The 22086-nt window shown below is 38.1% G+C and overlaps 1 protein-coding gene across 1 annotated transcript; it reads left to right on the top strand.

The window, feature by feature from the left end:
• The first annotated feature begins 335 nt into the window (after positions 1–335).
• LOC147517223 (7-deoxyloganetin glucosyltransferase-like) lies at positions 336–17656 on the top strand. The gene is made up of 3 exons (XM_086589557.1): positions 336–819; positions 3737–3864; positions 16385–17656. The coding sequence occupies exons 1-3, from the start codon at positions 437–439 to the stop codon at positions 17305–17307; spliced, it is 1434 nt and encodes a 477-aa protein (XP_086445683.1). The 5' UTR covers positions 336–436; the 3' UTR covers positions 17308–17656.
• The last annotated feature ends 4430 nt before the right edge of the window (positions 17657–22086 follow it).

Raw genomic sequence — 22086 nt, 5'->3', positions numbered from 1 at the left:
CAGGGATGTATCATAGCAAAAAGTCAGCTCGTCTTGACATTTCTAAACTCAATAAATTCTCAACAGCTTCTAAGATTTTTAATAAGCAGATTATTTTACACAAAATCTTCAGACTTTCTGCAGACTTAGAAATTTCTAAATGAATGTATTATTCGTTCTTGCCTTCTTGGGCATGATTATCTTCGTGCCGTCCACATAACGGCTTTTTAAGTGACCACTAATGCTTGATCAGGCTGCAGTTTTTTATTATTTTATATTTCGCAATAAAGTACTTTGAGTGAAATCATACGCTGGAGACTTGGAGAGGGACGCAAATTAAATGAGTTTAACCCAATTTCCTGCTATAAGAACCTACCTCTCAGAGCCTCAACGAACAAGATTATCTACCTCGTGTACTAAACGCAAAGCTTGAAAGAGAAAAAAAAATCAAGTCAAGATGGGTTCTCTATCTGATAACAAGAAACCTCATGCTGTTTGCGTACCATACCCACCACCAGGCCACATAAATCCCATGCTCAAATTAGCCAAAATTCTTCACTACAAAGGCTTTCATATTACATTTGTCAACACTGAGTACAATCACAAGCGTTTAGTTAGATCTCGGGGTCCTGCTTCTGTCGAGGGGCTACCTGATTTTCAGTTCAAAACAATCCCAGATGGTCTTCCACCACTTGATGGTGATCATACCCAAGACATCACAGCTCTCTGTTACTCCACTAGTCACAACTGCTTCATCCCCTTTAAGAATCTCATCAATGAACTCAACAACACTCCTAACTTACCTCCAGTGTCGCGCATAGTCTCAGATGGGAGCATGAGTATAACACCCCGTGTTTTAATTCTTTTATTTTCCTAATAATAATAATAATAAAGATAATAATAATAGATAATAGATAAAATAAAATAGGATAAGTGTTAGTGGGAATAGGAGACGTGGGTTTATGGGATAAACCTTCTTCCCTATTTCGTTGGTTTTGTTTTGAGCGAATCGAGAGAAAAACGAATAGGGTTGGTCAAAAACACCCGAGAGTTTTCTGAGAAAAGGGATAAGTTTTAATGACAACAGAAAAGTAAGATTTTTCCTGGTAGCTGGCTGATAGTCGGAGCGCGCTAAAGGTGAGTAGCTATTTTTGCTATTTCACGAAAGTTATAGTTTTAAGTATATCGGTGTATAGGTTTACGTTTTTATATATCTTGCTTCATTATCCCGTTGTATTGGACTTACGTGCCATTTGTATTATTAAACGTTGTTGATTTGGTTTGTAATTAAACCGTCGAAACTTTGTTAAAATTGGGTAAATCTGTTGAATCTCGGCGGATGTCAATGGTGTCGACCCGTAAATCGTTTTGTATAATTTAACTCTTTGTTTTGGTTTGTAAACTCCTATGGTTGAAGTGTTGTGGTATATTGGGTTGTGTAGTGCGTGATGTCGAGGCGATGAAGCTTCGGAGGGAGGCGTTAATGGCGTTACTGCCATTATTGTGATACTGGGACTTGGGTTTTTATGCATTTTTAAAATGGTTTGGACGGTTTTTGTTTGATTTGGTGGGCTGTTGATGTATGTGTGAATGTTGGAATGTGGATGGGGGCTGTTGAAAGGTGGCGGAAACCATTAATGGCGGCAGTAAAAGTTTTAGATCTAGTTTTGAAGGAGATAGGGATTGAATGATTTAGGGGTTTTTGTTTTTATTAAAAGTGTTTGGTTTTTGATAAGGAGTAAAATCGGTTTGATGAAGTGAGGAGTGGTAGCCGATTTTTGGTGGCTGGTGGCGGAGGAAGAAGGTTGGAGAAGATGAACAGTAAATCTCGGTTGGGCTTTGGGCCTAAACCTTTTGGTTTTGTGTGGGCCGAAATCTAATTTAGTTTGAGCCGGATTTTAGTTAAGTTGTTAGGGGCCGGACCACATTAGTTATGTTGGGCCATTTCTATTTTTGTTTTGTTTTGGGTCCGATTTTAGTTTGTTTTGTTTGGGCCTTCTCCCATTTGTTTTCGGCCGAACTTCGGTTGTGTTTTTGGGCGCGATTCGGTCAAGTTTTTGGGCGGTTTCTAATATTGCTTTGGGGCGATCCATAGGACTTAAAATAAATCTTTTTGGGTCTTTCAATATTTAGACTTTTCGGGTTCTCGAGGTTTGGGCTTGGCGGTTGGGTCCGAATCATTACCTTAGTCATGAGCCCATGAGCCATGCACATTGACCTTAGCCATGAACCCGCGGCTATGACCCTAAACACATTGAACATGAAAACGCAGTTTGACTTTGACAATGGCGTGTTGACTTTGACAATGATGTGTTGACTTTGACCGAGTTGATTGTTGACCGGGGTTGACTTTGACCAGTTGACCCAATTTGACCTTTTAACTTCGGATTATGATTGATCTATTAGGATAGGTCTAGGGCTATTAGCATGTTTGGCTTTAGGCTAAGACCTTTCTATATATACGTGTATGCGTGTATTAACTACTATGTGATTTTTTTGCGAAGATTTTATGATATATTTAACGTTATGACACTTAGACATCCATGAAACTAATAACGCGTAAACCAAAAATACATTTATCAAGATACTCATTAGTTCTCGAAATGATATATACAATAAAGTTCAATAATCGTAAACAATTTACATGAACCTTTTAGAACTCTCCACCCTAAAGTTTTGGAATTGAGTTTTATATTTGTTGATGTCATATGTTAGGTGGGCATTTATTGAATGTGCCATAAATGGCCCGTTAGTGTTATCTATGGGTATTCATTGAATGTGCCATGAATGACCGGGTATTCATTGAATGTGCCATGAATGACCCGGGTATTCATTGAATGTGCCATGAATGACCGATTGTTTGGGACCGCCTAGAGAGGAACTAAGGTATTAAGCCTTGCGGTTAGTTGTTCTTCTTTTGATTATCACGAGTGTTTGGGTTTACTTTTGAATACCTAATATGATATCTACATATGTTATATAGAAGTTCTAACTTTCTTTTGCGGGAGGGTAGGACTTAATAACATTTTGTCTTGAGGACGGCAGTCCTACCCTTGCCATCTGGCCGATGGATATCGGTAATTTTTAATTCAATGGTTTAGATATTAAAAGCGAGTTATTATAATGAGTTATATAATGGAAGTTTTGCTTGGGAAGAAACTATGCGGTTTGAAATGACGAACTACACATCTTCCAAGCCGAGAATGATTAAGTTATGGGAAAATATAAAGTGATTGTTTGGATAATTAAAGTATGATAATGGTTTTATGTGGTTAGTCTACTCATACCAAAGAAATTCCATTTTGTGACCCATGTTTGCTTTGTTTTGCTTAGCGTGGGTGTGTTCTTGGGAACATAGGTGGAAGGCAGTGGAACCATGACGTGTGATTTGGATTCTTGCATGGAGCAGTCCGTTAGTTCTTTTATTAGGTCTGTTATTATTGGAAGGATATAATAACGTAGGTTACATTTTCATATGACATGAGAATACGATGTTGGAAACTGTTTTTTTTTAAAGTGGTTTGATGTTTTATTGGGACGGAAGATAGACTTGTTATAAAGTAATAAAGAGAATTTTGGAGATTATTTTGTTGTTAAGATTATTTATGATGTGGGTTTTAGGTTTTGACATGTGTTGTATCCACCCCGTCATAGCCTGGGTTTTTAGACAATTGAACCAAGTGATGTTTGAGATATTTATATTTCAAATATTCATTTTTTTTTTTAATTGTTTAGAAAATCGGGCTATGACAATGAGCTTCACTCTGACGGTTTCTAAAGAACTTGGTATTCCAAATGTGGTGTTCTGGACAACTAGTGCTTGTGGCTATGTGGCCTATCTACAGTTTCGTTATCTTATTGATAACAGCTTTACGCCACTTAAAGGTAATAATTGTCCACCTATATATAACATTCTTTCTTTTTTAAAAAAACAATAAGCTAGGGTTAGGCAGACCACCACCTGCATATATTAACCAAATCGTACATAGCTGGTTCCTAATGCATCATCCTCTATGAGATTATTAAGTTCTCTACCTATGGGAGATCCATAATATATTACTTCATTACAATGTGAAAGATCTAGTCCTGCAAGATGATCTGCAGGCCTATTGGCCTCTCTTAAAACATGTGAAAATTTACAACTCAGGAATTTGAGAGCAATATCTAATATATAACATTCTTACTCCTGGGTGAGATAGAGATCTTGAGTGGGAGAAGTTCTCACTGAAGTCAACTAACTGATAGAATTTTAGCCCAAGTTGAGTGTGGGAATAATCAGAGAACATGCCCATAGGACATAATTGGAGATTAATTTAGCTTCTTGTTTGGGTCGGCAAATAATTATGGCTTAAGGACAAACCGGATTAACCACTATTGAAATACCGGATTGACCACTACTGAAATACGATATTACCCTAATTTAAGTTTTTATCACTTAAATTAAAATCAAAATATTGTGGCTAGTGGGAAAAACTCCCACGTGATTTTTCAATTTTGTTTTTGACCACCTCAGCACACTCATATTCTATATTAGGATTAACATTAAAAATTTAATCTATTTCATGTTGTACATATGTATAGTAGTATTTGCATGTTTGTTGGACACATGCATACTGGTGTGTGCATGTATGGTAGTAGTTTTTGCATGTTTGTTGCGCACATGCATAATGGTGTGTACATGTGTGGTATACACGTGCATAGTAGTGTTTGTATGTGTGTTATGCACATGTATAGTAGTGTTTGCATGTGTGTTATACGCATGCATAATGATATTTGCATCTGTGTTATACACATGCATAATGGTGTGTGCAAATAATTATGGCTTAAGGACAAATCGGGTTGACCACTACTGAAATACGATATTACCCTAATTTAAGTTTTTATTAGTTAAATTAAAATCAAAATGTTGTGGCCAGTGGGGAAAACTCCCACGTGATTTTTCAATTTTGTTTTTGACCACCTCAGCACACTCACATTTTATATTAGGATTAACATGAGAAATTTAATCTATTTTATGTTGTGCATATGCATAGTAGTATTTGCATGTTTGTTGGACACATGCATACTGGTGTGTGCATGTATGGTAGTAGTGTTTGCATGTTTGTTGCGCACATGCATAATAGTGTGTACATGTGTGACACATGCATAGTAGTATTTGCTGTGTGTTATGCAAATATATAGTAATGTTTGTATGTGTGTTATACGCATGTATAATGATATTTGCATGTGTGTTATACATATGCATAATGGTGTGTGCATGTTGGTATACACATGCAGTACATATAATACATACATAGTGATGTTTGCATGTATATCAGAGAAAGTCATAATTGATATTAATTAAAAATAACTTGCTGATGCCAGCCTAAAAATGTCTTTATAGCGAAATTATTAATAATAGATGCTGATATCAGTTCGTTTTTGTCCTAAAACCGTAATTATTATTCATCCAGACTTAAAACCGAAATTCTTGGTCAACTTATGTATTTGGGCCTAAATTTTATGGGGGATAATTTGAGAATTGCTAGCGTCCTACCCGTTTAAAGGGTTGGACCATCCTAACCTACTTGAGGACAAGAATCACTAACTTGGCAACTGTTTAGGCGGTTTGATTTTTCATGATTTAGAAATTAAAAACAAAATGCGTAAAAAAAAAACCCCCCATAAACTTAGAAATTAGAACACGAACAAAAGTAAAACAAGTAGAACTGTAGAACAACCACCACCAATATATAATAGAGTTTAACCCATTCCATTCCACCACCACAAAGAAAGGAAAACAACTCTAAAATATTATATGTTAACACATTCCATTGGATTTATGAGTATATAAAGATCAAATTTGGGTGTAGAACGATGGATTTTTCATATGGAAATAATGCTAAGAGGAATTCTTTGATTTGTCTTCCTTTTTTATCCTTTTTTTTTAAAACTTATTGGCATGGGATAATTTATCTTCTTTGAATCTTTCGGTCAAATTTGCAAAAGGAGAATCAACTATTGAATTTGAACATGATTCCTTCATTGGGATCTTAATGGTGCTTAATTGTTAGTGTGAGGGAGTAATATTCACATCTAATGAATATTAGATATATGTCCAGCATAAACAGAAATACCACACCGACCTCATATCAACGTCCTCAAAGCTCGCTTCATAAGCAGCTCGCCTTATGTAGGTGGTCTACTTTAGCTCGCTCCAGGACAACGCAGGTCGAACCGACGATCTCACGCAGAACGCCTCGACTTATGACATCATCTCTTATCCATATGCAATCATTAACGAAGGTGTACTTTCACAAACCATTGTTGCAAGCTACTAACCACAGCTACTTATCCCCATCATTACAGAATTCCTACCAAAGCCAACCTAACACTCATCCTTGATCTCAACCATACATCTGTACATGTCATCACATGTGTCTCACAGGTCTTCATACTTAACAGCTATAAATACCACCTACATGAACTACGTCAGACCTGATTCTTCTCTCCCCTTGAAACCGAGAGCAAGATACGTAGGCAGTTCGCTCATAAGCCGAACTCGGTCCCTTCAATAATCCATTCCAGTTCCCATTCAACTGTGTATGTAAAGGAAAGCTAAATCACGCCTTTACATTGGCGTCGTCTGTGGTCTCGATCTCTTGAGAAACCACTTAACAAATCATACCACCAAAAAGAAAAATTCTCAAGCCCACAAAGCATGGAAAGCCTCGAAGCTCAAGTCCAGAGTTTAGTTGGTCAACTAGGCACAATGAACGGGCACATTACCCTGCTCCGACAGGAAAAGTCTACAAATTAATAGTTTTTTGTTCTAATTTCTTTTGGATATTAGTTCGATCTAGTGCAGGTCAATCAAGCTCCAATACACACTGGGGGGGCTAGCCACAACCATCTCCGGACTGGGGCTCATTGTTGCCATCTAAAAAAGTTCAATTCTGTTATTATGATCCATGCATCTCCAAAATTACTATTGTTAGTTCGTACTAACTCTTTGGTGCTAGCTCGTATTTTAATAGGTCAATGAAGCTCCAAAACTGGGGCTAACTATAGTCATGCCAATTCAAGGCTAGCTATTGACAACAATCTCCAAAGCAGGATGCTCACAGACTCACTTGGGTCACAATACCCAACTGAATATAACGCTCACTTGAGCTCAAATGCTACATAGCGTCACCACTTCTCTCCTGTTGACGAGATCCCAGAGATCGTCTCCGCTCCTATTATCAAGACCCCAGAGGTCACCTCCGCTCCTGTTATCAAGACCCCAGAGGTTGCCCCAGCTCCTGTTGGCAAGTTTATGTAGGTGGTATTTATAGCCGTTGAGTATGAAGACCTGTGAGACACGTGTGATGACATGTACAGATGTATGGTTGAGATCAAGGATGAGTGTTAGGTTGGCTATGGTAGGAATTTTGTAATGATGGGGATAAGTAGCTGTGGTTAGTAGCTTGCGGCAGTGGTTTGTGAAAGTACACCTTCGGTAATGATTGCATATGGATAAGAGATGATGTCATAAGTCGAGGCGTTCTGCGTGAGATCATCTGTTCGACCTGCATTATCCTGGAGCGAGCTGAAGTAGACCACCTACATGAGGCGAGCTGCTTATGAAGCGAGCTTTGAGGACGTTGACATGAGGTTGGTGTGGTATTTCTGTTTATGCTGGACACGTGTCTAATATTCATTAGATGTGAATATTACTCCCTCATACGACCCCTTCTCGGGAGGTAAACTTTATACGGAGAAGTGATCTGCTGAGAAAGAATGGTGCCACGTGTTTAGCATATGTGAGGAGGCAAACCGATGTGAACAGAAATATTCATCGTGCTGGAGAGATCGTTCCATATTATATAGCAAACTGGTGGTGGATTGAAGCAGACACGTGATTGGCACGTGTTTAGCATAACTTTTGAGAGTGCGCACGAGAGTTAAGTAGCCTTGAAGCTACAGAAAGCGTATAGTGCTGGAAAACGTTGGAACTCCTGAGAGTTTTTTAGTTTGAATAAATGGTTGGCTCGTAGAGAGCGTTCTGCACTGAGTTGAGCGTAGGTCGAGGGACCTTTAGAGAGCTCGAGTGTTCGTTCTAGCGTATGTAAGTGTGTTGCTCCAATAGGTCAAGTGTGTTGCTCTCCCCTCGAAACCGAGAGCAAGATACGTAGGCAATTCGCTCCTAATTAAGCCGAACTCGGTCCCTTCAATAATCCATTCCAGTTCCCATTCAACTGTGTATGTAGCCAATCACGTGTCTGCTTCAATCCACCACCAGTTTGCTATATAATACGAAATGATCTCTCCAGCACGGTGAATATTTCTGTTCACCTCCTCACATATGCTAAACACATGGCACCATTCTTTCTTAGCAGATCACTTCTTCGTATAAAGCGACCTATTGAGAAGGGGCTGTGTGAGGGAGTAATATTCACATCTAATGAATATTAGACACGTGTCCAGCATAAATAGAAATACCACACCGACCTCATGTCAACGTCCTCAAAGCTCGCTTCATAAGCAGCTCGCCTCATGTAGGTGGTCTACAAAGCTCGCTCCAGGATAACGCAGGTCGAACAGACGATCTCAAGCAAAACGCCTCAACTTATGACATTATCTCTTATCCATATGCAATCATTACCGAAAGTGTACTTTCACAAACCACTGCCGCAAGCTACTAACCATTGCCGCAAGCTACTAACCACAGCTACTTATCCTCATCATTACAGAATTCCTACCAAAGCTAACCTAACACTCATCCTTGATCTTAACCATACATCTGTACATGTCATCACACGTGTCTCACAGGTATTCATACTCAACGGCTATAAATACCACCTACATGAACTACGTCAGACCTGATTCTTCTCTTCCCTCGAAACCGAGAGCAAGATATGTAGGCAGTTCGCTCCTAAGCCGAACTCGGTCCCTTCAATTATCCATTCCAATTCCCATTCAACTGTGTATGTAAAGGAAAGCTAAATCACGCCTTTACAGTTAACCCAATGAGAAGTAGATCTAAAGAAATAAAAATAAACTTTAGTGATTTAAAAGTAAGTTTGATTTATCACCAAGCAAATGAGGATGAAAGAGACATGAGAATAGAAGAGAGAGAGAGACTATGAGATTCCAATGTCGGTCTTGGTCGCTCTGCTCCGGTGGTTGTAGTTGGCAGTGGGTTGGAATGAGGAAATAAACAAGGAACTGTCGGATGGTAGTTTAGAGAAGATGGCATGTTTTATCTAATATATATTTTTTTTAAATAAAAGAGAAAAAGAGAAGACTGCTTGATAAAATTGCATGGTGCCTTTTCTTGTCCTCAAAGCAGGACGCTAGCAATTCTAGAATAATTTCCACAAAGTAAACACGCTAGAAATCGTGTATACATCAATGACTCGTTGCCCTTCTTTTTAGTTCGTTTTGTCAGCGCGTGATGAAGGCAAATGTCTAGCTAGGTGATCATCAAACAAGGATACAAAATCAAAAATATTACTTAAAATGGTTAATTCACTTAATTGTGAAAGAGATACACCTGCGTGGCTAGAAATCACTATTGACTGTGTACCTCTGTTTTGCAATTCCATGTAACAAAAGTATAATTATATTTGCGCAACTCAAAATTACTATAGACAATGAGTAACTCAACCACCCCAAAAGTCCAAAACGGCAATAGATCTAAAACGTGACACCCAATTAGCCATCTTAAAGAGCAACTGTTACACTTCGAAAATTGGAAACTTACAGGGAGTTGCAGCATATATATGCATTTAACTTGAAATGCAAGACCAAATATTAGTATTTTGAATATCACATTTGGCCAACTTCAAACCAAATCCTTCCGAACCTGAATCCTGTTATCATATAAGAAAAATCTTCTGTTAATAGTTTTCCGAGCAGTATTTAAGGGAGTAAAACTTAGAGGGGAATGGGAGCAGCTAGGGAGGAACACACAGAGCAGCTCAGGCAGGGCCTTTGGCCCTTTGGACGTCTTCAGGCAATGTTTCATTCTTCACTAGTATCAGGAGCCTCATATATATATGGGGTATATATATATATACTAGAAAGTAGACCCGTGCATATGCACCGTCTCTTTTAAAAATTTGCTCAATAATCATAACTATACATATATAAATTTTCTAACAAATCGTGATTCATATTTTTGTCGCTAACCCGTTTTAATTTCCTAACAAATTGATTTAATTAAGTTTTAAAAACCCATTTTTTAATTGGGGGAGGGATCCCATTTTAATTTAAAAGTGTGATTCCCATTTTTAATATGAGAATGATTTCCGTTTTAATTAGAAGTGTTATATTTTTCTTTTTATATAGAGGAGAAATTTTCATTATAATAGGAGAAAGATTCTCGTTTTAATTAGAAGTGCTAAAATTTCTCTTTTCAATAGAAGAGAAATTCTCGTTTTAATAGGAGTTGATGAGGTGGAATTTTAAGAGAGCTAGAAAAATACCCCTTGTAGGAGCTTTAATATTAAGATATATATATATATATATTATTTATTTATTTCCAGGTGCCGACTAATAGCAAAGTCGGTAAAACTTTTGGGTGATGATACCAGAGGTCTGGGGCTCGACCGAAAAAAAGGAACCTTCTTTTTCATTCCTCTCATATCAGTTTTGTCAGTTTCTAATAGATGTTTGGCCGCTAGAGCAGCCAAGGAATTAAATTTCGTTTTCAATCAATCACTGTTTCGGTGACCACATAAAACAAAAATTTAGAAATTTTCGATAAATTTTTGCGAAAAGTAAGAGAAAATATGCAAATACATTAACAAAAAATAAAAAATATATGTATCAATTATGCTTTCAAATTTAAATATTTATATACCAAAAATGACCAAAATAAACAACTCTCTATCTCAAAAGTAACAATCCTGTCAAATAGACACATATTACATATTTCGATAATCAAATGTTTAGAAGACAAAAGAAAATCAAAATGGAGGGAGAAGACAAACTTACTAAGGTGAAGTGATGAGTCTCTCAAATATATTGGACGGCTAAATAAATGTTTGAGAAAGATTAGAACTTTAATGTTTAGTAACTAGTAAATACTAAGTGCTAAATTGAAATTTAGCCTCTATTTAAAATAGGGATTTCATATTGACACCATTTGTTTTACCAAAGGCAACCCAGCTATTAAGGCGGACCACAAATTAAATAAACTATAGTTAAACTTACTAATGGCGACCCAAAACCAAAAGAGAAAAGTGAATAAACAATAACCACGAGTTCTTTCCCGACCAAAAAAAAAAATCACTAACTAGTTCTCTTCTTCTAACGAGTTCTTCCTCTTTTCCTTATTCTCTAACCAGTTGTTCTCCATTTTAAAAACAAAAATCAAAATGGATCCATTTGAACTGAGATACTAGTCCAAAGCTCAAAGCAGTACGTAGAGAATGCAACACACGATATTCATCTTAGTGCGTTGTGTTAGATAGGTTGAGCTTACAAAGGCCAATAATAGGAGGAATGTTACAGCCCGAATTTCTAAACAATTACAAAGTGAATATTTGAAATATAAATATCTCAAACATTTTTCGGTTCAATTGTCTAAAAACCCAGGCTATGACGGGGTGGATACAACACATGTCAAAACCTAAAACCCACATCATAAAGAATCAACTTAACAACAAAATATCTCCAAAAATTTCTCAACCATCACTTTATTAAAAGACTATCTTCTGTTAAAAAATCATCATATAAAACTCTAAGAATAATAGGTCTTCAACATCGTATTCTCATGTCATATGAATATGCAACTACGTTATTATATACTTCCAAAAATATCAAACCTATTAAAATAAACTCCCGGACTGCTCCAGAAACAAATCCAAATCAAACGCCGCGGTTCCACTGCCTTCCACATATGTTCCCAAGAACACACCCACGTTGCCAAAACAAAGCAAACATGGGTCATCAAAATGGAATTTGCTGGTATGAGTAGACTAACCACATATAAATATTTCCAATCTTTACTTATCCAACTAACACTTTAAATATATCATTATATAATCATTCTCAGCTTGGAAAACAGGTAGTTCCTTCATTTCAACCGGCATAGTTTCTTCCCAAGCAAGACTTCCATTTTATTAACTCATTATAATAACTTGTTTTAATAACTAAGTCATTGAATTAAAACTTACCGATATCCACTGCTGTATAAGGGTAGGACCGCGTCCCTGCACAAAATGTTATTAAGTCCTACCCTCCTGCAAAAGAAAGTTAGAACTTCTATATAACATATGTAGATATCCTATAGGTATTCAAAAGTAAGCCCAAACACACTCGCATAATCAAATCAATTTCTCTTATCAATTAATCAATTTCTTTTCTTATACACTCACTATTTAGTACCTATGTACCTTAGGTCATTCCCGCCACATTCAAGGAATACCCAACCCTACATTCCCGTACACTCAAGGAATACAACTAACCCGCAAGACGAATACCTTAGTTTCTCTCTAGGGCAGTCCAAACAATCTGGTCATTCATGGCACATTCAATGAATACCCGGGTCATTCATGACACATTCAATAAATACCCATATATAACGCTAACGAGCCATTTATGACACATTCAATAAATGCCCACCTAACATATGACATCATCAGTCATAAAACTCAAATCCAAAACTTTAGGCGTGGAGAGTTCTAAAAGAGGTGGTAAATTTGTTTATGCATTATTGAACTTTATTGAATAAATTTATTTCAGAGAACGGAGGAGTATCTTGATTCATGTATTTTCGGTTTACGCGTTATTAATTTCATAGAGGTATAAGTGTAGTAACGGTATATATAAAACTGAAATATCACATAGTAGTTGATACACGTATACACATATATATAAAGGTCTTAGCCTAAAGTCAAACATGTTAATAGTCCTAGACCTATCCTAATAGATTGAATCATAAACCGAGGTAAAAGTCAAATTTGGGTCAAGTGGTCAAAGTCAACCCTGGTCAACAGTCAAAGTCAACCTACCCATGGTCCACAATAGTCAACCAGCCAAGTCAACAACAGTCAACCAGACCTAAACTCCTCTAACCCCAAAAGCCCAAAGCCTAAGGCCCATAGTCTAAACTTAAGTAAAAAAAAAAAAATCTAAAATTTAAAACACATAAGCCCACCCACGATTGAGCCCAAGCCCAAATCGAAATTTACTGTTCATCTCCTTCCTCACAACACCTCCACCAGTGCCTCCACCACCTATGCAGCCACCACCGGCTATCTATATCCAACATGAACCCAGCAGTTTGGTTCTTGGAGACAAACCCCATGTACATATACCAACAATTCATGATTTCCTTATACTGTGAAAAACCCAAATCGACTCCATTAATGTTCTGCTAAAGCTTCAACTTCACTCTCCAGCGCACAATCAAACACCAACAATCCACCTCAACCCAACAACCATCTCACAACCAATTTCAAACAAAACAATAATTCAAACAACACCAAAACTTTGGACGCCATTACTGCTCTGCAAAAGCTCCATCTCACGACACCAACAACCATCAACAGCCGTCAATACCATCAATTAGACACATAGATACTTATCTAGTTCCACCAGAACATTTACAGTAAGCATAAACAATCACATTCACACAAAACAAAATAGTGCGAGTTGTTTCTTTTGGCTTTTGGCAAAAACGCGAAAACGCATAGCCAATACATAAGTCGACCACTGTTTTTACAGCAGCCATCATCAATTTAATACCCTCGTTTTAAGTTTTCCGGAACAGACAGTTATTCAAAGTTGTATACATAGTTAACACTACACAGTATACAGTATAATCAGACTCATACAACAGTATATGAACAGTAAAAATCATATTGATTCTATCCTCATGCAATTTACAGTAAATAATGAGAACTTTATCAAAACATAATATATCTACTCACCTGTAGCGTGCTCCGATTATTAGCTAGCTAACAGAAAAACTCTTCCTTTTCTTCTTTCAGTAAAACTCATTTTTTTTTCTAAAACTCTCGCTGTGTTTTTTTTCCCTCAAAAACTCTACGTGAGAATTCCCTTTTTTTTTGTTTTTTTTTTCCAACCTCACCGAAAAACAAGGGTTGAAACTTATCTACTTACTTACGGGACTTTTATCCCTAAGCTGATAGTTATCATAAATCTGTTTTATCTATTTCATTATTCTTATTCTTCTTCTTCTTATTATTATTATTATAGGGAAAAATATAAGAAAAAGATGGGGTGTTATAAGGAAGATTTGCAAGTTTGGCATAACTTCTCCCTTGAGTAATGGTGAGACTCTGTAATTAATAACTCGAATGCCGGATATTGATATGGTGATTAATTTGGTTATCAAATGGCTTCTCCAATTGACTTTATCTAATGAGATCTGGTTGAGAAGGATCACATGTACGACTTTGATTATTGGTGCCAACCGAGGTCTCGTAGCAATGTTCAAAGTCCTAAGGATGATTCAATTAGAGCTAGTGTTGCTATTAGCTTTTGATAAGAGGTTGCAGTACGTGCACTTGATTTTCTGCCTCACAAAGGGCGGAGCTAGGAAATTGAGTGAGGGTGAGCCAACCCCGACAGCAAAGCATACGAAAAAAACTCATTTTTTTAACTAATATTTCAAACCCGATCACAAAACAAGTATAAAATGACCATCAAAAATCATATATAAAGGTAGCAATAATAAGTGTATTAAAAAAGAAAGAAATAATCTAATCATTGTGAGCTCTAATATATTTGATTCTAGCCGGTACACCATCGTGTCTTACGCTTGCTAAGTTCTGTCCCATTCTCGTTTCTGCCTCATGGAGGAGCCAACTCCCCTGTGAAGTAGACTCCCAAGGAAACTAACTGAAGGAATAATTTGTTTCTCTGAACTCCTTGACAAGATAGTTCATTGGATGAGATAAATTTTCCAAGATTGAGTCCAGTAATATCGAGGTCGCTGAAAAACTTTAGCTTGGGTTCTAGAATTTTATCAAGATTAGAAAAGAGTACTGAGAGGCGATTGACAATGGTTTTTGAGATGTGGGCATCAATGAGACCATAGGTTTGAGAGAGAGAGAGAGAGGACTGCGTCAGGTTTAGTTGTTGTGAATCTTTTTAGTATATATATTTTTTTGAAGTTTTGAGAGCTGATTCTGGGGATAAACCACATGAGTTTATGAGGTAATCTACTATGAAATTTGGGTTTGAGATGATGTGTTTTTGGGTAGAGATGAATCTAATGAGTTATGGGTTATGGAACAGATACAAATGGGTAATTGTTGATCTATATTTTCTAACATTTCGTAATATATTTCTGCATACAAATTGATGGAATATTGTGCAGAAGATAGTTTTTTGGGTATTGAGAAAAGTGTATATTTCTTTTTTCTAAAAAGTGAGGGTACGCCAGGATGTGCCCTGGACCCCCCGGGCTCTGCCACTATACATACGCTCATTCTACAAGTTGTGCAATTTATTTCAAAATTCGTTGTGTTCGGTGTTCCTTCATTTCAACCACAAGCAGAGCTCTTTTCAGTGCAATATGAGACCATATGAATCACCTCTTTTCAGTCAAATAAGTCACACGTACAAAGAATAAGAACATAGGTTTTTTTTTTTTTTTTTTTTGGGTTGCCCTTAGGAACTTTGAAGTTTAATTTGAACTATGGTTTAGTTAAGCTATGGTTAATTGTTACTTGGGTCGCCCTTGGTAAACCAAGTGGTGTCAATATGAAAACCCTTGAAATATTATTGCACCGGTTACCATTTTGAAATTTTCTATAAATTTCATGCAAAACTGCATATCGGTGTATATATGGACGAAATCGAAAAAAGAACTGAAATTTTCTTGAAATAATTTTGAAAACTTGCAAACAAAAAATATACTTTCGAAATGTTTCGGTGTCCACCGAAAAAGAAAACTTTCGCGAAATTTACCGAAATTTAATTCCTTGAGAGCAGCAACCAATGCAGTTATTGGCGCAGGCGCTAACTAGGCCCTCGAGGTGAGTCTAGGGGCCAGCTGGCATGGACCTAGGAGTGGTCTTTAGGCAGGCGCTTGGGGGGAACCTAGCTCCTATGCTATGGGCCTAGGAGAGCTTTGATTGCATAGGCGGCACCACTGCCTGGTGATGGACTTCTTGAGTTTGGGGACATGACTCAGTGTTCCATTTGCACAAGAGCTGTCTTAAAGAAGAAGATGAAAGGGTTCTGTTGTATAGGTCATCAGATCATTTTGATTTCATTTAGCTGGGTATCACGGTGTTAAGAGTTAACCCCCCTTAAAGGAGTAGCTAATGGGCACTCCTCTTAATTTAGCACACGCTATATCTAAAGCACTTTTTTTATGTGAATACTTTTGTGCATTACATTTTTTATTTAAAAAGGCTTGCTGATTAACTTTACTTTGTCATCGTGCGTATTTCTGCAGATGAAAGTTATCTTACAAATGGATATCTCGACACACCAGTCGACTGGGTACCTGGATTTAAAGATATTCGTCTTAAAGATCTCCCGAGTTTCATGCGAACTACGGATCGGGATGACATTATGTTCAACTTTGAGCTTGGAGTAGCAGAAAAAGCTAAGGAAGGGTTTGCTATAATTTTAAATACTTTTGATGCGCTCGAAGATGAAGCTATTAATGCAGTTAGATCTGAATTGCCTCCAATTTACACCATAGGTTCTTTAAGTCTGCTTGCCAAACATTTTTCAGAAAAGGGATTAAATTCTATTGGGTCTAATTTATGGAAAGAAGATTCGGATTGCATCAGATGGCTCGATACGAAGGAACCTAATTCAGTTGTTTACGTGAATTTCGGTAGCATTACAACCATTACGCCTCAACAGATGACCGAATTTGCATGGGGACTTGCTAATAGCAACCAAAAGTTTTTATGGATCATTAGGCCTGGTCTTGTATCTGGTGACATGTCAATTCTTCCGCCTGAGTTTGTGGTGGAAATTAAAGAAAGGGGTCTATTAGCAAGTTGGTGTTCACAAGAGCAAGTACTCAACCATCCTTCCGTAGGTGGTTTCTTAACACACAGTGGATGGAATTCTACAATCGAAAGTATCTGCAGTGGCGGGCCGATGATTTGCTGGCCTTTTTTCGCCGAGCAACAAACGAACTGCCGATATTGTTGTATCCATTGGGGTATAGGCATGGAGATCGACAGTGATGTCAAACGAGAAGAAGTGGAGAGCGCCGTGAGAGAAATGTTACAGGGGAAGAAAGGTAAGGAGATGAAGATTAACGCAGTTGAATGGAAGAAGAAAGCTGAAAAGGCTGTTTCTCTTAGTGGTTCTTCTTACGAGAATGTCCACAAGCTTCTCAATGAAGCCCTCTATTAGTAAGATATGTATTAAACTATGGGTTTTGGGCAAACTAGTGTTAACCCTATTAGATTAGCCAATTAGGATTTCCCCCCTACTAGATGGGAAATTAGGGTCTTTCTCCAAATACACACAGAAAAAATTTGGTCAACCCAATTTGACTTTTTTTTTTGTGTGTATTTAGGAGGGAGACCCTTATTTCCCACCTAGTAGGGGGGAAATCCTAATTGGCTCATCTAGTGGGGGGCAATATTGGTTAACACTATATTTCCTTAAACTATTGAAATGGATTGTTTCTCTAGTACTGTATGGATTTATTGGCTTATATTTGAGATAATAATCTATTAAGAATATCTTCATTGTTTAATTTTTTTTGCTAAGCGAGCATATTGTATTGATATGTTGAAATATACATAAGTACATTACACACCAGGTTTGTTGATGGGGGAAGACTGCATCATTGTAAATGGCATATCTTCCCTAGCTACTAGGTATGTCTTATATACATTTACCAATCGTATGCACAACACCCCTGGGTTAGTTTACAAATCTATAGATAGACACAAATGGCATTTCCTATTTGGTGACCCAGTTGGTGTTGGAATCTCTTGTATTTCAAAGTACTAAGTGTGTGTGTGCGAAGTGGAGGAGATGAACAAAGAGTGTTCTCTCTACTTTAGTGCATAGGAGATAGTCCCACATTGGTTATCCACCACTAGCTAAATAAGCAGTATATAAGGACTTCCTCTATCATAAGGGCGTGCCCTTAGGGTACAAAGGTTTTGGTGTTAGGAGGGAGGACTCACCCAAAGCCACACAAACGTCCGCCCGCACCGAGTCGGGTCGGGCTTGGGCTTGGGCTTGGGCTTACTATGTGTGTGTGTGTCTAGCTAGTGGTTTGGCCAATTGCCTAAACTTGTTTTGCTTCATCAACAAGTTTCGGATTTCTATTCCTAGTAGGTTTCTTTTCCTTATCTGTTTTGGAAACCGACTAGCAGTCATGTGCATCCATAAAGGGTACTTCCACATCCAGAGAAATAGAACTTGCGAAACAGCCCTAGCCTCTTCTTCTTCTTTTCTTACTGTGCCGCCAGAGAGAGTTATACTGCCGTTCTAGAGAGCAACCTGTTCGAGTGCAAGTCAGCCTACTAAACCATTGCATCTTGTGAGAAAGACGCCACTGTTGCCTTTCTGCACCATTAGAAGGGGCAAAATCTTTCCTTAATGACAGCCTAATCCGCGCCTTGGTTGTTCCATGTTACTGCTATCCTTGTTTCTTTATTGTTTTCTTTATTCGCATCCAACAGTTGGGTCTCCCTTCAAACAACAAAGCCATATTGCTAGTCATTGTAAATGCATAATTTGCTATTGTGTTAGCTGATATTTATTAATTCATACTGTTTCAGCAAGATTTTCCAAAACACACCAGTTGAGGGTCGGAAGTAATGTTTTTTTGGAGATGGTGAAGGAGATGGTGATTGGGAAAAGATGAGACTGGACTTCGGTTTTGAAGTTGCCTCACGATCCAAATGTATTGCTTGGGATCAAGTCTCGATCGGGTTCGAATTTGGAAAAATGACGAAGGTTGGATTTTATAGGTAGGATTGGTGATAGTTACTTTCTCGTTCTCCAATATTACAATCGTGGGATGAAGTTGGAGAACCTGGCGGAACCTGGCCCAATGTGGGATGAAGTTGAGAACTGGCGGAGAACCTGTCCAATCATGGGATGAAGTTGGAGAATGGGGAGAATCGCCTAATCGTGGGATGAAGTTGGAGAACTGGCGGGAGAACTGTCCAATCGTGGGATGAAGTTGGAGAACTGGCGGGAGAACTGTCTAATCGTGGGATGAAGTTGGAGAACTGGCAAGAGAACTGTCTAATCGTGGGATGAAGTTGGAGAACTGGCGGGAGAACTATCTAATCGTGGGATGAAGTTGGAGAACTGGCAGGAAAACTATCACATGATATAAAGTTGATGGAAGTGAATCTTGAATGTGGACGAAGTTGTGGAAGTTGTTTGACTCGCAAAACATGTGCGCAATTGATATTGATTTTACGTGTAGGTATGTAGGCTTTGAGCGTGGGCTTTTTGTAGATAAGCTCTGAGTGTGGGCTTTTTTGTAGATAAGCTCTGAGCATGGGCTCTGAGCGTGGGCTTTTTGTAGATAAGCTCTGAGTAAGGGTGGAATTTGAGCCGAGGGCTCGGAGCTCGGCTTGGGCTTGGCTCGTTTAAGCTCGGCTCGAGCTCGCTCGTTTACTATATGAGCCGAGCTTGAACTCAAATAAAAGCTTGTGTAACAAATGAGCTTGATGAAACTCGGCTCGTTTAGTTCAAATAACATATTTATAGTGTAAAATAACCGAGGGCTCGGAGCTCGGCTTGGGCTTGGCTCGTTTAAGCTCGGCTCGAGCTCGCTCGTTTACTATATGAGCCGAGCTCGAGCTCAATTTAAAGCTCGTGTAATTAGCGAGCCGAGCTTGAGCATGGTAAAGCTCGGCTTGTTTAGCTCGAATTCCACCCTTAGCTCTGAGTGTGGGCTTTTTTGTAGATAAACTATGAGCATGAGTTTTTTGTAGATAAGCTTTGAGCGTGGGCTTTTTTGTAGCATAGACTCTGAGCATGGACTTTATATTGAATTGGGCTTTTATTGGGCTATATTTGTGGGGGCCGGAATATCGCCCTCTCTTTGTTACATGGGCAAAGCCTGTGTGGCAAAGAAGTAATTTTTTTTTTTTTAATTTTTGTAGGTTTGTAAATTGTTATATTGATTGGTAAAATAGAAGTAGTAGGGGTGGGAAAATATCATGAACAGAAGATATTAAATTGGCATGTAAAAAATCAAAGTTATTTGATCAAATGTAAAGGCAATTTGGTAAATTGTGGGTAAGAATAAAAGAGTCAAGGTTTCAGCAGTTTCAATATTGGTGAGTGATGGTAGTTTGGTAAATAAAACTTTAGGAAAGAAACAGAACAAAATAAATATATGGTCGGCAGTTAAGAATTGAAGCTATAGTTAAAAGACCACAAAAAGGAGTTCATGGGCTTTTTAGATGAAACTATTTAGTCTTAAATATAAAGGACTGGGCTATGAATCAAAATTGGGTATTGGCTTGCTTTTTAGTTGGATGTATTTGATATGGGCATGTCAATATACTGAAGGATCGGCAAATCATATTTGAACAACAATAGGATCGGCAAATCATATTTGTATGGCAATTGGATCGGCAATTTATTTGGATCGACAATTAGATCGGCAAATCATGTTTGAACGACAATTGGATTGGCAATTCATTTGGATCGGCAATGCGAGCGGCATTTATGGCTCGGCAATGCTAGCGGCATTTGTCAATGTTCAGATCGGCAAAAAGACGATAGAAGCACAGATGGGCTTGGCAGTGCATGTTGATGTATGTTCCAAAAGACTGATAGAAGTAGCTGTAACAAGACTTGGTTACACGAACTCAGCTGAGACCAGATCCTTGTTCACGTTACTTGGAAGCGGCCAAACAATCTTGTATGGCCCTTATATAACACCGCTCTTGTGATAATTTAGGATCAAATCTTTCGAGGCATTTGGTGCTCGCCACCACTCTGTAGAGCGCTTTCCAGTTACAACCAAGATTTCTTCATCAACTTCAACTCTAATATTCTTCTTTCAGAACAAGGTCCGCTGAGAGGTGGCATTCTAAAAAAGAACTTGGGTCTTTGTTCCTTAGAGAAAAAGTATCCCAAACCAATGAGCCATCAGTAACCAAACAAATGTAAGATGCTCTCCTCCTCTTCTAAGTTGCTGGTTATGAACATTGGCCCTGCAGTTACTTGCAACATAATATAAGAGCTCCACCCACATTATGCTCCATCTCGTTTCCAATCGTGTCAAAAAGTGTATATTTGTTTCGTTTTCCTTTCACTGCCACAGGCCTTATCAATAATCAGTGGTATCTGTTGATGAAATTCCATTGCATGGATCTCCCTCAGTACCACATTCAGCACCACCTTCAGTACCACAGCATGGGCTGGGAAGGAGGAGAGGTTGCAAAGAATCTCAAGAGTCGAGAAGTAATATCATGAATCAAGTGCAAGGCTAACCGAGCAATTGAGTTGTTAAGAGTACAAAAACCACTAACATTATTAGTGGTGTTTACTATCTCAATGTAATATGTTGACATATGAGTTGGACATTAACTGGTTCTGCGGCACAACGGCAACCATAGAAACCTGCTGTTTGGTCTTGGAGATGATCACAGAACTGACCTCGCAGACCAGTCCAAGGATTTTGAGTCTTCCAGATTAGAACACCTATATACTTGGTCTACATACGAGAAGTCCAATCTTCCAGCAGAGCACTATACTAGATATAGTTGACAAGTTGCGCCTTCTCACAAAAATCATCAAGGTCCTTTGCCGGGCCGTAGAGTTCAATTACAGCCAGCGGAATTCAAGTAGCAGCAAATCAAGTACAGCCTACGGCAAATTCAACAAGCGGCAAATCAAGCAGCGGCAATTCAATTCGAAGGGGTCGGCCATAACAGCAGAAATTCAATCGAAGGGATCGACAGCAAACTATGGAAATAATCAAAAGCTCCCACAAATAATCAACTTCTTTCTTGCGTTTACTACATTCAGGGACTCAAATAAAGATTATAAATTATGTAGCAACCTGTGAATCAATCTCTGAACTTGTAAAGTTTCCTCAGCCGCCATATCATCGAGAAAAAGTATATCTTCTAAGATTCTAAAAAGTACAAAATCTAGAATTGCGCACATAGATCTCTTGTAAGTGGATGGCAGCAA

This window comes from Coptis chinensis, chromosome 2 (assembly GCF_015680905.1).
Source record: "Coptis chinensis isolate HL-2020 chromosome 2, ASM1568090v1, whole genome shotgun sequence".
NCBI lineage: Eukaryota > Viridiplantae > Streptophyta > Magnoliopsida > Ranunculales > Ranunculaceae > Coptis > Coptis chinensis.
The sequence above is the reverse complement of the archived record's forward strand: the minus strand, read 5'-3'. Positions and strand labels throughout refer to the sequence as shown.